The 16,165-nt window shown below is 31.9% G+C and overlaps 1 protein-coding gene and 1 long non-coding RNA gene across 8 annotated transcripts; one reads left to right on the plus strand and one right to left on the minus strand.

The window, feature by feature from the left end:
- Positions 1 to 4: 4 nt before the first annotated feature.
- Positions 5 to 15,244, minus strand: LOC146901564 (long chain acyl-CoA synthetase 6, peroxisomal-like). 7 transcript variants are annotated; one of them, XR_015022133.1, is made up of 11 exons: positions 15,086 to 15,244; positions 14,419 to 14,943; positions 14,245 to 14,331; positions 13,906 to 13,995; positions 13,749 to 13,828; positions 13,561 to 13,654; positions 12,980 to 13,069; positions 12,796 to 12,883; positions 12,489 to 12,567; positions 11,942 to 12,004; positions 5 to 54 (listed from the first exon to the last, which is right to left on the minus strand). XR_015022133.1 is itself a non-coding variant. In XM_085733990.1 (10 exons), exons 6-10 carry the CDS (start codon positions 13,600 to 13,602, stop codon positions 11,992 to 11,994), a joined length of 312 nt encoding a protein of 103 aa, XP_085590116.1. In that variant the 5' UTR covers positions 13,603 to 13,654; positions 13,749 to 13,828; positions 13,906 to 13,995; positions 14,245 to 14,331; positions 14,419 to 14,943; positions 15,086 to 15,244; the 3' UTR covers positions 11,756 to 11,991. The 7 variants fall into 7 exon arrangements, 1 of the variants encoding a protein (XP_085590116.1); XR_015022137.1 differs by lacking the exon at positions 5 to 54 and adding an exon at positions 4,772 to 5,011 and having other exon boundaries at positions 14,792 to 14,943; XR_015022132.1 differs by lacking the exon at positions 5 to 54 and adding an exon at positions 4,772 to 5,011.
- Positions 769 to 6,400, plus strand: LOC146901565 (uncharacterized). Its single transcript, XR_015022138.1, has 2 exons — positions 769 to 902; positions 5,627 to 6,400. It is a non-coding gene; the product is annotated as an uncharacterized LOC146901565 (long non-coding RNA).
- Positions 15,245 to 16,165: the final 921 nt, after the last annotated feature.

The following is a 16,165-nucleotide window of genomic DNA, read 5'->3' on the forward strand; positions in this document are numbered from 1 at the left end:
TTTGGCAAAAAGAGGTGCAACACAAGGACTTCCCAGGAGGTCACGATTCCCTTCCTAGGCATAACAGATTTTTTTTACATCAAAAAGGTGTTTTGTTTTTTTACTTTGCTTTTTTTATTGTGTCAGTAATGACAATTTGGTAAATGTATATAAATTGAAGTCAGTGGAGAGCTACCGAGATTTCAGATCTGTAATCGCTCTTTCTCATTCATATTCATCCCTAATTCAGTGGAGATCGATTCCCTTCCTAGGCATAACGGATTTTTTTTACATCAAAAAGGTGTTTTGTTTTTTTACTTTGCTTTTTTTATTGTGTCAGTAATGGCAATTTGGTAAATGTATATAAATTGAAGTCAGTGGAGAGCTACCGAGATTTCAGATCCGTAATCGCCTCACTTTCAGAAAGGTATTTATCTTTCTTTCTCCTCTACCCTAATTTATTATTATTTTCATTCACTCTATCTGTTCTCATTCACTCTTTTGTCTGTTTTCCCCTTTTTACATAACGCTAATTTTTTTTCAATTTTTTGTAGATATGGCATTTTTTAGGTCACTAGGGAAATCAATTGCATCTGGTATTAAAATTGGTTTTAAGAATTATGAAAAGAGGAAAGTCTTGGCTATGAAGAATTACGAAAAGAGTAAAGCCACCGCTATGACCAGAATTAATCAGTGTCTTCAAATTAGGCCTCGGTTGGTGCAAGAAAGGCAAGCATTGTTAATATCAAGGAATGGTAAATTTACAGAGTGTTTGGGTGTCGGGTTACACTTCACGGTCCCTTTTGTGGACCGTGTTGTGAAAACGGTTTCGATGGAAGAACAATACATTAGAATAAACTGATCAGTTGGTTGTTAGTGAAGACAAGCAAGAGATTATACTACACACCAACTTTTCTATAAAGGTATTTATCTTTCTTCACATTCTCACCTAACATGCATGAATCGAAGAATCATAATTAACACATGATGAATGAGGGAGATATGTATTATTTTATTTGTAAGATATATTTGTGAATCATGCATGGAGTTGATATTGTTGTTTGTGATTGAAGTGCATGACGCAAAAAAGTCATGTTTAATTCATGAGTATTAGAGAAAATCAATTGTGTGCGATTTATCTAATGTCTGATATTCTTTCAAAAAACAAATCTAATGTCTAATATGTTTTTAAAATGCTTCTCATTTTTTATTTAAACAAGTTGTAACGACTATTGACTAGTTTATTATTATGATTTAAATTGTTCACTTTATAGGTCATTGCATATCAATAAAAACAATATTTTTAGTTGTTTATTGGAACCATGACTTGGTCATTTTTTAAAAAAGATAGTAGTTTGTGTTGTTTGTTGTGATGTTTTTTAGATTTATTGTTCGGCATTGTTGTGTATTTCTTTATTTTAGATAGTTGTACATGTTGACATACTAATGCTATTGTACATTAATGAATTTACTTTTTTTTATCCCCGTAAACTTTTAACTTAAAATAGTTTTATCATTAAAATATGTGTGCAAAAAGAAGAAAGAAAAATAAGAAAATACAAAACAATATATGAAGAAAAAAGAGATATCAAATAAATAATAAATAGTTGATGCTTCTGGTGTAATTTCAAAGTAGTAACTGATGTAGTTTATAAGTTGTCCAAAAAATAGTAAAACATTATAAATTTTTATGTGATTATGTAAAAAATATGTTTTTCGAAATATACTAATTAAATAACATATATAAATGTAATAAATGTTAAAATTTGCAAACACTTTGGATTTATTTTTTCTTTTTGTATGTGGATGATAAATAATACCACATGAAACTCACACATACAAAGGGGAGACCCAGAGTTCGAATCCATGACACAAATATTTAACCTAACAATTTCGACATTTGGTAGTTAAGTTAAAACTTACGAATGCAAACACTTTGTATTTCTAATACATCTATAATATTCATTCTAACATGACATGTATGAATCAAAGAATCATAATTAATACATGATGAATGAGGGAGATATGTATTATTTTATTTGTAAGATATATTTGTGAATCATGCATGGAGTTGATATTGTTGTTTATGATTGAAGTGCATGACTCAGAAAGTCATGTTTAATTCACGAGTATTAGAGAAAATCAATTGTGTTTGATTTATCTAATGTCTGATATGTTTCTAAAATGCTTCTCATTTTTTATTTAAGCAAGTTGTAATGACTATTTACTAGTTTATTATCATGATTTAAATTATTCACTTTATAGGTCATTGCATATCAACAAAAATAGTAATTTTAGTTGTTGTTTATTGGAACCACGACTTGGTCATTTTTTAGAAAAAGATAGTTTGTGTTGTTTGTTGTGATGTTTTTTAGATTTATTGTTCGGCATTGTTGTGTATTTCTTTATTTTAAATGGTTGTACATATAGACATACTAATGCTATTGTACATTAATGAATTTGCTTTTTTTTTTTTATCCTTATAAACTTTTAACTTAAATGTGTTTTATCATTGAAATATGTGTGCAAAAAAAATAAAATAAAAAAAATACAAAATAATATATGAAGGAAAAAGAGATATCAAATAAATAATTAATAGTTGACGCTTCTGGTGTAATTTCAAAGTGGTAACTGATGTAGTTTATAAGTTGTCCATAAAATAATAAAACATTATAAACTTTTATGTGTTTATGTAAAAAAATATGTTATTCGAAATATACTAAATAAATAACATATATAAATGTAATAAATGTTAAAATTTGCAAACACTTTGTATTTATTTTTTCTTTTTGTATGTGGATGATAAATAATACCACATGAAACTCACACATACAAAGGAGAGACCCCGAGTTCGAATCCAGGACACGAATATTTAACCTAACAATTTCGACATTAGTTAGTTAAGTTAAAACTTACGAATGCAAACACTTTGTATTTCTAATACATCTATAATATTCATTCTCACATGACATGCATGAATCAAAGAATCATAATTAATACATGATGAATGAGGGAGATATGTATTATTTTATTTGTAAGATATATTTGTGAATCATGCATGGAGTTGATATTGTTGTTTATTATTGAAGTGCATGACTCAGAAAGTCATGTTTAATTCACGAGTATTAGAGAAAATCAATTGTGTTCGATTTATCTAATGTCTGATATGTTTCTAAAATGCTTCTCATTTTTTATTTAAGCAAGTTGTAATGACTATTTACTAGTTTATTATCATGATTTAAATTATTCACTTTATAGGTCATTGCATATCAACAAAAATAATAATTTTAGTTGTTGTTTATTGGAACCACGACTTGGTCATTTTTTAGAAAAAGATAGTTTGTGTTGTTTGTTGTGATGTTTTTTAGATTTATTGTTCGGCATTGTTGTGTATTTCTTTATTTTAAATGGTTGTACATATAGACATACTAATGCTATTGTACATTAATGAATTTGCTTTTTTTTTTTTTATCCTTATAAACTTTTAACTTAAAAGTGTTTTATCATTGAAATATGTGTGCAAAAAAAATAAAATAAAAAAAATACAAAATAATATATGAAGGAAAAAGAGATATCAAATAAATAATTAATAGTTGACGCTTCTGGTGTAATTTCAAAGTGGTAACTGATGTAGTTTATAAGTTGTCCATAAAATAATAAAACATTATAAACTTTTATGTGTTTATGTAAAAAAATATGTTATTCGAAATATACTAAATAAATAACATATATAAATGTAATAAATGTTAAAATTTGCAAACACTTTGTATTTATTTTTTCTTTTTGTATGTGGATGATAAATAATACCACATGAAACTCACACATACAAAGGAGAGACCCCGAGTTCGAATCCAGGACACAAATATTTAACCTAACAATTTCGACATTAGTTAGTTAAGTTAAAACTTACGAATGCAAACACTCTGTATTTCTAATACATCTATAATATTCATTCTCACATGACATGCATGAATCAAAGAATCATAATCAATACATGATGAATGAGGGAGATATGTGTTATTTTATTTGTAAGATATATTTGTGAATCATGCATGGAGTTGATATTGTTGTTTGTGATTGAAGTGCATGACTCAAAAAGTCATGTTTAATTCACGAGTATTAGAGAAAATCAATTGTGTGTGATTTATTTAATGTCTGATATGTTTCTAAAATGCTTCTCATTTTTTATTTAAGCAAGTTGTAATGACTATTTACTAGTTTATTATCATGATTTAAATTATTCACTTTATAGGTCAATGCATATCAACAAAAATAATAATTTTAGTTGTTGTTTATTGGAACCACGACTTGGTCATTTTTTAGAAAAAGATAGTTTGTGGTATTAGTTTGCGTTGTTTGTTGTGATGTTTTTTTAGATTTATTGTTCGACATTGCTATGTATTTCTTTATTTTAAATGGTTGTACATATAGACATACTAATGCTATAGTACATTAATGAAATTGCTTTTTTTTATCCCCATAAACTTTTAACTTAAATTTTTGTATAATAAGAAAAAGGACAATACTTAAGTGCATTTCTTTATGTACTTTTCGTGTGTTTTTTCAGTTAAAATACTCATAATTACAAATGATTTTTCTAATCCACAATTTTCTCAAAATTTGTTATAAGGACAAAAAGTGAATTTTTTGTGAAGAACCATACAAAAAGCATGTAAGGAAATGCACATAAGAAAAATATCATCAATGTTTCAGTGATATTGTAAAACACCTTATAATTTAAGATAATTTTTCTCGCAAAACGACTAATAATTTAGGACAGAAGGAGAATTAATTTCGCCAAAAGAAGTGATTTTGTTTCCCCTTTATAACATGTAAAGTCTACAAGAATCGAATGTTGTAAACTTCAAGGATACAAGTACAATTCATATCTTGTAGAAATATATACATTTTGTGATGTGTTCTTAGGCCACCCCAATATATTAACAATTTTTCTTAGCTTTATCTTGCTCACTAAGCCGTTGATACTATCTCTTTGGTGACTTGTATTCACACTCCAAGGATGGTAAGTTGGCTGCACGGGGACAAAGACACCATGATTCTTAATGTTAATTGAAGTGATATGACTAATCTAGAAAAGACGTATTCTGGTGGATTAATATGTAAGCGGTGGATGTTTTCTTAATTGTTTCTTTCTTGGACGACCCCATGTTAGTGTGGGTGTGGGCCAAGACCATCACTTTGTTTAAGAAAAATAATTATTTTAATATTTGGTACACTTAAAAGAACATATTGAAGCACAATTAGGAGGATAAAATTTGACTATAGTATACACTATAAAAACAAATATACTAATATCTAATACACTAAAAGTTCATCTTTCTCCCTTGTGTCTTCATGTACTATGAATATTATTAAAAATCAGATGTGAAATCATATGAGAGATGCACATTTAAATGATTGTATGGTTACTTATATTAAAATGGATACTTTTATAGTTTTATTGACTTTAAAATTTAGTAAATAATTTAATATTTATATAATTGATAAGTGTTAGAAAATAGTTAAATAGGATTTACATTTTATACACTTTGATTATTTATTTTTCAAGTTATCGAATGAAAAGCTCACAAATATTGAAGAATTACCCATTTATGCTTTTTACACCTAATGCCAACTTTTTGTGTAGGAAAATGCATGTCTGGACACTTAGGAAGCAAGGAAACATGAAGAATTGCAAAGGTAGGCTTACCAAGTCGAGCATGGAGCGAGGAAGGAGCGAGCCAAGTCAGAGAGCACCAAATTCAGGATTTTCAAGGCTTACCACAACGAGCCATGGCGAGGCATTAGCGACAAAGCTTGCCACAACGAGCAGGAAGCGAGCAAAAGGCGAGGCAAGTCAGAGAGCTCCCATTTTCAGAAGTCCCTTACGTGGCAAGCGAGGCCATGGCGAGCTAGCTCGCCATGCCAAGATCAAAGTGAGCTTCAGGTGAGGCAAGTCAAAGAGCAAGAAATCCAGAGAAACAGGGCGTCACCACAACGAGCCTAGCCTTCGCCATGGCGAGATAAGGCGGTTTCAGGCCACTTGCTTACGTGCCAGAAACTCACGGGTGAAGAAAGCTTTGCTCGCCATGGCGAGCATTACGTCGCTCGGCGAGAAGCCACTTACCAGAAAGAGTATAAAAGCAATCCTTTCATTTCCAGCAAGATATTATTAGACTTTTTAGAGAGACAAATATGAATTCAAAGGAGAACAAAGAGCAAGAGTGTGAGAGTGTGGATTCAACAAGATTGCATTGAGAAATCAAGATCTTGTCATGTATTTCAATCATTTCTTCCATTTTTGCAAGGCTACCATGACAATGAGTAGCTAAATTTCATCTTGTTGGGATTAGATGTAATTGATCAAACTCAGCATGTATTCTCTATGATTTAGGCAATATATGATTCTAGTATTTCTTGATATTGATGTTATTCTTGTTATTCAAGTTTTGATTTCATGGATTTGAATTGTTATTGAAAAATACCTTTTGAATCCAGGTTAGAATAATATCTATTAAACCCTAAATGCTAGAAATGGTTTTAGGTTTTGATAACCAGATTATGTATCAAATCTTAATGTTATTGTATTTTTTTTTTGTGAAGAAAATGCTATTGTATTGTTTGATAGGCTGAGATATCTTCGATTAAACAATACAATTGAACTCACAACATTATTTAGACATAAACAATGTTGTCAAGTAATACATGGTAATATTGATTAATAGTTAGAGTTTATATGTTTGATCATGAAGATATATGCGATGTTTGATCATGAAGATATATGTTTCAAGAACGTACATTCAAAAGAACTTTCTTGTGCATCAGTGTTTCCATCTTCTCATCATTCTATTAAATTGACTATATATATTATTCTTTATAGTTGATTCTACACCACTTGCAAGGGAAAAAGAAGAAAAAGGAAGCAGCAGTCTACAAAAAATAAGAGAACAGGAGCTTTCTTTTGTTGCTTGGTTAGTTTCCAAGCTTAAATAATATATTTCATGTTTCTGTTCACTATCCATTGTTAAATACACTTTAATGTTTTCATTTTCAGGTTATTCATGGATTCCTCGTTCAGATTCTATGCTTTCTTTGATGATTTTATTGAGATTTTACTGAGATCTGTGGTTGTACAAATAACTGAAAAAGCAAAAAAAAAGGGAAATACCCAAAACTACCGAGCTATTGTTGTTCATATCCCTCAGGATCAACTCGGGTTCCGAATACAAGAAGCGGAAAGTCCCAACTATTGGTTTTAGTTGGGACTTTGAGAACCTACCACTTGGTAAGGAACTCAGCTTAGAAGAATTTGAGGAGAGGATCAGGATGTTTTATCTTGGTTTTCGGGTGTCAAACATTGATTACGTTTGAACCTTTTAAACCGGTGATATCTTATTTTTTCTTGGGAAGGGAAAAAGTAAGCAAAACCCTTGAGAATCGAGGTCCGGGAGTTGTTTTCGCTACGGGAAGGTGTTAGGCACCCATAACGACTATAGTATCCTATAGGAACCGTCTTTAATTTCTACGCGCGCGCTTTATTTTTAAATGCTATTTTGAAAATGTTATTTAAACCTAAGAATGTTCTAAGTGAAGAATTGGAGGGAGAAGAATGTTTTTGGATTTTTATTTTAGTTGAATTGAAGGAATTTTGTTCCTTGCCTACGTACCCGTTTAAGGGATCAAATCCACCGTAGTTCTCTTCCAAAAATGTTTTTCGTTTTTGTTGGTTGATTTTAAGTTTGAAAATGGAGTTTGAAGAATAAGAGAGAGGCCTCGAGGGCATGAGATTTATGAAATTGTGAGGTTGAATTAGTCATTTGCAAAATATGGTCTAAACATGATTATTATTCATTGGAATTTGATTAAGAAAAAGAAAAGGAAAATACAATGGGATTTTGATCCCAAAGTTTATTTTGAAAATGATTTGAGTGATGTTGTTCATATTTGTTTGGAAAATTGGTTTTTTCTAAGTATAAATCCTAGGCATTCATCTAAGCATACAATCCTAAACATACATCTAAACATGCATATTCTAGCTATTTATCTAAAGTGAAGTGTGTGCATGTGTCGGTGCTTGTGTCGGTGTACATCATTAGAGTCCATTGTCCTTTACATCATACCCTAGATACATTCTATGGTCTTGCAAGAATTTTAAAGGCATAAGAAGAATATTACAAAATTTCCTAAGCTTTACATTCTAACTTTGCATGAAAATTAAAGTGCAAGAAATAAAGAGGAACTGGAGGATAGGATGCTTGAAACATGAGATGAAAATGTTAGTGGAATAAGGCATAAAAAATGAGATATAAACAAGTAAAAAAAAAGCATAGTAAGATAACCAAAATTAACCACAAAAGAAGTAGCAAGACTCAATAAAATGTAATGAAATATACCTAAGAATTCATCACAACAATAGGGCAAATACATGACCTCTAATCCTCACATCATGAAAAATTTTTAAAAGGGTTTTATTTCAGTCATAATCATGAGAATTACAAGGACAAAGTGAGCCAAGGACTATGACACATTCTTAGGCATATTTTACACTTTATTCATATACTAAAGTAATCACATAACTTGTAAAACAAGAAATTCACAAATCATTTCACAATGCAGTAAAACAACCACACATTCAAAGGCATATTCATCATAAAACCACACATCAATTATCCATATCACATGTCAAGGCATCATGATCAAATCATAGCAAGATTTCACAACATTTAACACAAAAAGAGTAAAATATTAATCAAGAAACATCACATATATTTTTATCAATTTTATCATGTAAAAAATATCAAAAATTCATCAAAGAACACATTAGAAACACATAGTAACTTTTTTAGGAATTTTTACAAGACCTTTTGAACACTTGGGGTGCAATTAGCAAAAAAATCAGTACAACACGCAGGGAAGGGGGTACGAAAAGCGAAACTGTATGGAGAAGGTAAACAACAAGCAGTTGGGCCTGCAGACTTGTAATGGGTCGGTTAATGGGGCATGGGTCAGGATCCATGGATTGATGGATATGGGTTCTTTCTTCTTCCTCTCACCAAATACGTGAAACACACACACACAATTAAACTCCTCCTTTCCAAATCATTCCTTTTCTCCATTCAAACAATAACTCTTTGAATTCTCTTCTTCTCAAACACTAAAACACACGAATAAGAACAATCACACAGAAAGTAACATACACATGATTCATGGCTCAGTTCGATGCAAGAAGAAAAGGAATGGCAAATTCACACATGAACCAGTAACAATAGAAATTGAAACGAAAGCTGGAGTGATGATACCTTAGAGCAGATCAGAGAGAAGACTTCAGATGAAGAAGCGGCGCCAAGAACACCGATCTGGCCTCTTCTCCTCGAATCTTTTGATATTCGCGAAATTCATCAGCGGCGCCGTCGAATCGTTCCAAAAGTGCACTGAGTTAACTGGATTTAGCAGAAATCGGAGATACAGCGTACAAGTATTTAGCGAGCTGCGACGGCGAGCCGGTAACGTCGAAGTTCTCGGCGGCGTAGGGTTGAAAACCTGGACTCATCATTGTTGATTGGAGATAACGTAGACCTCTGTTATCATCCAACTCGATCATCAATGGCGAAACGTTCTCGTTCGAAATCTTTAACTTGGAAACCTTCTTCATCTTGCTGTTGTTCATCGAAACCAATTCAAGCTCGAAAATGGAGATTCATGGCCGTTTCATCGTGTGGTAGGGTTGTGATTAATCATTCACCTTTCCATGCTTCAATGACTCGTGAAGAAGAAGGAAAGAAAATTGAAAAGTAAAAAGTGATTATGAATGAAAAGTGCTTATGCAAAGAATGAAGTGAAAGGGGTTTGAATGGGTTTTGAGCAATATTGCATTGATGTTGTGAACAAGAAGAAAGAAAAGAAAAAAAAATGGAGAAAAGATGATGATTGTGGTGGTTAGGGATGAAGATTGGAGGTGGTTAAAGGTTGTTGTGGTGGTTGAAGGTGGTGGAGGAAAGTTGTTATGGTGGAGGAAGTGGTGGTGGAAAGTTAGTTAGAAGGGAGAAAAAAGTTGTTAGAAGGGAGGGAAAAATGAGAGAAAATAAATATGAATTTTGATGATTTTTGTGGAGTTTTTGTGAAAATGATTAAATTGTGAAATTTTGACTAAGAGTTTGACTTATATAGGTGATGAAAGGGATGCTTGGACCAATGAGGAAATGCCACATGGACTTGACTTGTAACAAACTTTTGTGGACCAATAACATTTGGACACGTGGCACTTGGACTCTAACAAACTTAAAAGGGATTAAAACGTAAATAACAAAAGTGCGCGGACTAAAATGAAAATTAAAACTAAAATTGAATTGAAAAAGTAAATTGAAAATTAACGTAAAAATGAGACGATTAAAAACAACAAAGCAGATTAAAACGAATCAGAAATATTATGTGAAATGACCAAAACGCCCCTAGGGCTTAAAACAACTAAAAATGACTCAGATGCAATTTTGAAATGGATTTTTAACAGGAAATTAAAGCAAGAACTCATACAAGCAAAATTAAAAAATTCAGAGACAATTTTTAGAATTTTAAACAGGGTTTCAACACATGAAAAGACTAAAATGCCCCTAGGGGCAAAACTGACTCAAAATAACTTCAAATGCAATTTTAAAATGGATTTTGACATGGAATGAAACAGAGACTTATTCTAACCAAATGAAAAGACTCAAACAAATTTTTAAAAGATTGAAAAGAAATTTTATCACATGAAATGACTAAAATGCCCCTAGGGGCTATACTGACTAAAAAATGACTTAACTGATATTTTTGAAATGAATTTTGACATGAGATTGAAACAAGGACTTATACAAACCAATTTAAAAGACTCAAACAATTTTCGAGGATTAAGATGAGTTGAATGCAGGAAATGACTAAAATACCCTTTTACATGAATTTTGCAAACAACATTGAAATAAAATGCAGAAAAAGATGCAATTGATTAGAGACATATCAAATGACTTATAATGCAAGAAAAGAAGAATTGAACAAGTATTTTTAGGTCCAAAATTAGGGTATAACACAGGATAGTGTTCAAAAAGAATGGGTTTAGTGAATCTAATGTTGATGATGACCTTTCAATATTTTTGTTCTCAAATCCTTCAAGAATGAAAAAAGAATTGAGCAAAAGCGTATACTATATACGCACACCTGCCGGAAGAGATGAGACAGATATGGAAGTTATTAAACATATCAGTCATTGGAAGTACAAACTAACATGGGCAGATAGAAATGCTACAGATATACGGAGATGCTTAAGAAGTTTTTCTACATCAGATGTCAAACTCCAAAACACTGCAAAGCTTATTATAGCAAGTGATGATAAAAAGTTCAAAAAGGTTTTTGAATACATGAAAAAACTAGGCTTCTTTACCATTGCTATATGCAATGATGAAGCAAAGGAGATCATAAGTAAAGCACATCGGCAAATAAGCTGGAAGTTGTTATCTGATAAACAATATAATGCAGAAGACATTATTGCAGTTGAGAATACTTCTAAGGTAAGCACAAGCTAAAAACATAAAATAAGTTTACAGAAATTTATTATTTTTATATTATTATTAATTATTTTTAATTATATTTTCTTCTCAGGACACAATGCAGCAAGATGATGGTGCTAAGGATGATAAGGATTTAGAAGGGAGCTGAGGGGTTATTGGACAGCCAGCAAAAGAGACAAAATTGCTATAAACATTTTTGGATTTTTTTTTAGACACTCCTGTTGTAGAGGAAATTAAAGTGAATGTGGATCCAATATTGGATCAATGGATTATAGAGATTTGCATTCATTGAGTTTGTCAATGAGTCCTAGCTCATGGTCTAGCTGTGTTACAAAACTTTTCATGTCAAACATTTAATCACTACTTTCATTTTCAGCTCTTGTGAGGTAAATTCCGAAGACAAGGAAATTAAGTGTGAATATTACCTTTACAACCCAATTTCTGCCAACAAGAGGATGGCTGGTGTGCAAGTAATTCATTCCCTTAGCCTGACAAGAGGGCAGTAAATTTACAACAATTAAAGGAAAGTGGGAAATAATATCCAAAATTAAAATGACAGTTTTTGGAGTTCTTGGTGAGGAAAGAGCGACCCCCAACTTTAGAGTTCGACATGAATAAGGAGGCTATGATTTTGTGACAATATGTTGCTCATACATTGATTTGATTGGGGAGAAATGATCACATTTTTTAGGATGTCTTTTGAACTCCAAGACTTACTTTAGGATATAATTAAATTTAGGGCCTCTATTTGGTATTCATCTTATGGCCAGTTCGAGGGGGATGCTCACACTGAGAAGCAAATAACAGCCTTACTACATTCTTGACTCTTAACATATATTTATTTGTCGCATGAAGATTTTCCTGTTCTGGAGGATACCTTATCCCCAGCCTATTTACAATTTTTCCCCATCTTTCTAATAAATTCTTTTTCTACCATCAAATGAAATGAGGACAAGTATTTCCAATACATACCACATCAAGAGCCATACGCAACCGCCTCTTCTCATCATGTACAAGATTGGGATGATGCAATATCCTATATAAACTGCCTCTGTATCAAAGCAACCAATATATTTTAATGAGCAAAACAATAATATAGAGGAATCAATTAATCGTATGATTTGGTTAAGACCAAAGTTTCATGTTGAGAAAATGTTGGTAAACATGTAAACAACATCAACAAAACATGACATATGGTCCAGAATCAATATACAATATTCAAAAAAAGTAATTATGCAAATATATGTTACGTAAAAGATATCTCATCGTATATTTTTACCATGCAATAATGCCTGCCTTTTAGCATTGTAAGCAGCATTGAAAAGCCTCTCCTTCAGACCACCAGATGTTTTAACAGCATTAATAATACTGCACACAAAAAGACAATCAAATGGCACAATTAATACACAAGAAGCATACGAGAAGTTCTAAAAATTGCAGTGTGAGTGAATATGATAATTCTAACCAGCATATATTCTATTATATAGGCGAGGAACACTACAGAAGACAGTAGGTCTTAGAGCTGCTAGGTCATCCATCAATTTCAGATTATCCTGTATGCAAAGGTTAAAAAGAAAATGTCAGTCTTGCCTGAAAACATCACAGGATCTAGTAATACAAAATCCCCAGTGACAAAATCAACCGTAATACATTATAATTTATAGTATAAGGTAGTACATGATAGCTTTATAATCCATGCATGGATTATAAACACTCCACACGGTAACCAAGCAAAGTGTTATAAAGGAATGTAACTGCTACAGAAACTGATCAATCCGCCATTTCATGAAATAGACAGTATGAAAATGTGAATACAAAAACAACATATGAGCTTATTATACTACAATATATTGTAAGAGAAATCATTATTTGTCTATTACTTTTAAACTAAATAGCTATTACCATAAGTACCACATTCATGCAATACAAGTCTAAAGCATAAACTATAGGGATTTAATTTTACAGAGAAGTACAAGTTCATTCAACATTGATAGATATTTGGCAAATGAAAGGAACAGAGAAGCTTAATTTGTTTAGGACACACCCCCTGGTAGAATCCCACTGCAATGCCAAAATATACTGTCATGACTTGATTCGCTCGCTCATCAATGTGTGCCAAAGGGAGATAGGATATATAACTGAAAATCAAAGGAAACTAACGTAAAGACAGTAGAATAAAATATCATGGACAAAAATGGCAAAAACTATTGTATACATTGAAAAAGAACTTACACGTCCAAAGGGTTGAATTTTTCATCTATAGTGGCACCGGCAACATTTGCAATGAAGTTTTCATGTGTCAAGACGGCACCCTAAGTAAATAAACTATATTAGGGGAATAATATTCCATCAAGAAAAGTAAACCATAATTTTATAGGAACCTTCACACCTTTGGGGTTTTCCAATTGCGCCACTTCTATAGAAAATTGTTGCAACATCCTCAGGCTGGGGGGGGGGAGAGCTGGAGATTGATGCGTCCCTATATCCAAACCATTCAAACAATGAGGTGAAAAATTCATCAAATAGCAGCAGATCAAATCAATTGCAACACACCATTTGTAAAAAAAAGAAATCTAAAAGTAATAGATCACAATATATAGATAGAAGGAGCTTAACCAAAGAAACACTTCCTATACTCCTGCGAAGCAGGTAAATGTAATATCATATAATAAAACAAAATCTGGTATGAACACACTGAAAGATTGTTTGACTGAGACAATTCGGTTACTTGATTAAAAAGCTTTGTATATGAAATAATTTGAACTCCATCTGACGATGGAAGTGATGGAATTTGATCATCTATACCTCCAACTACCTGAATACAAACAAAAAAGCATTATGGACTTGCTTTGTGAAAGAACATTTATTTAATTGCAAACATGAGCCGTGAATCCACACATACCACAATAAGACGCACAGTTGGAATTTCAGACAAGTAACTCAGCAAATGTAAGGAAGGTGACATGATCCATAAAGTTTGCAAAAGAAGATTAAGAATTATATATGGTACACTAGTGAAAAAAGGATAGAAGCATGAGAACATTTTATCTGTATTTCACTAGAGGATAACCAATTGGTCGATGCTGATCACTATATAGATTGAAAAACTCTTATTTTATTCCAAACATAAAATGTTGCTCCCTCCATCCCACAATATATGACCTATTTATAACAAAAAATTGTCCCAAAATTCTTCACCTTCCCAAATTTTTAAGCAAAATTTTCCAAATTTACCCCTAATAAGATGGAAACTTGGAGACTGGTACAAACAATACCTCTTTCAACCATCCATTCTTCTCTCTCGAAAACTCGCAACACTTAGTGTTCTATCGTCAAAGCCTCCTTTTTCTCGATCCAGATCTCGTCACAACACTTAGTGATAGAGCTATGGTGTTCTAAAACCAAAGCCTCCTCTCTCGAACCAGAACTAGAAAATTCAGAACAAAAGTTATAACTTTTTACAGGTAAAAATTGAATCAAATCAGATGAAAAAGATAATATATTATTTTTAGATTGTTTCATTCACCAATAAAAAGAAATTGAAACTTAGAGATTGGTACAAACAATACCTCTTTCAACTATCCATTCTTCTATCTCGAAAAAACGCAACACTTGGTGATAGAACCCTGATGTTCTATCGTCAAAGCCTCCTTTTTTTGGATCCAGATCTCATGTTCTAAAACCAAAGCCTCCTCTCTCGAAGCAGAACTACAAAATTCAGAACGAAATTCAATTTTCACTTTTTTTGACGTTAAAGACGGTTTCATTAATGAAAGTCTGGCAATAAATCAAATGTCAAAACTACAGAACTACAAGGCGGAGTTTCTTCGATCCATATGAAATCTAAATTCCTAAGAGCATATTTAGCTAAATAATGAGCAGCTTAGTTGGCTTCACGCCTAACATGCAAAAAATTAAACTATGAAAACTACCCTTAAAACTAATACAATCTCGAATAATAGAGCCAGCATAGTTGTGAGACTGTTGGTGAGCATTCAACGCTGAAATCACATTAGAAGCATCTGATTCTGCTATAAGATTCCGAAAAGACATGTCTTTTGCAAATTCTAATCCCTTCCGCATAGCTAAAGCTTCTGCAACCTCTGAATCTGGTAATGAAAAGACTTGTCAGGAACTAGCACCAACGACAACACCTTCATTATCTCTCACCACAACACTAATACCCCACTTGTCACCCTCTATCGGACCTGTTGCATCAACATTAAGCTTATAGAAACCACTATAAGGAGGTGTCCAATGAACATCAGATATTGGCAAAAGTGGACCCCCACTTAGTGTCTCCACCAACACCGTACTAGCACTCTTAAAATTCCCAATAGATCTTTGTGTCCTTTGAACAGTGGCAGCCACATCAACATCAGTCCCCTCAAAACATTTCTTAAATTTTCACTTTTGGTATCTCCTTTTAAGTAAACTTGTATTTAGAATTCATATTTTAAAATAAAAATTTCAAAAAAAAAATTATAATATTGTAAGAATTTCTCTAAAAAAAAATTAGAATTTTTTAACAAAACATAAATTGAATACGAAATTTTACTCCGATCAAATTAAATACTAAGATAAAGCAATCAAATTATCACATTAATTTTGATTGATTTATTATTCACAACCTTTAAATCTGTCATTTT

Source organism: Medicago sativa, chromosome 8 (assembly GCF_051527215.1).
Source record: "Medicago sativa cultivar Bolivia chromosome 8, Bolivia_mono, whole genome shotgun sequence".
Lineage (NCBI taxonomy): Eukaryota > Viridiplantae > Streptophyta > Magnoliopsida > Fabales > Fabaceae > Medicago > Medicago sativa.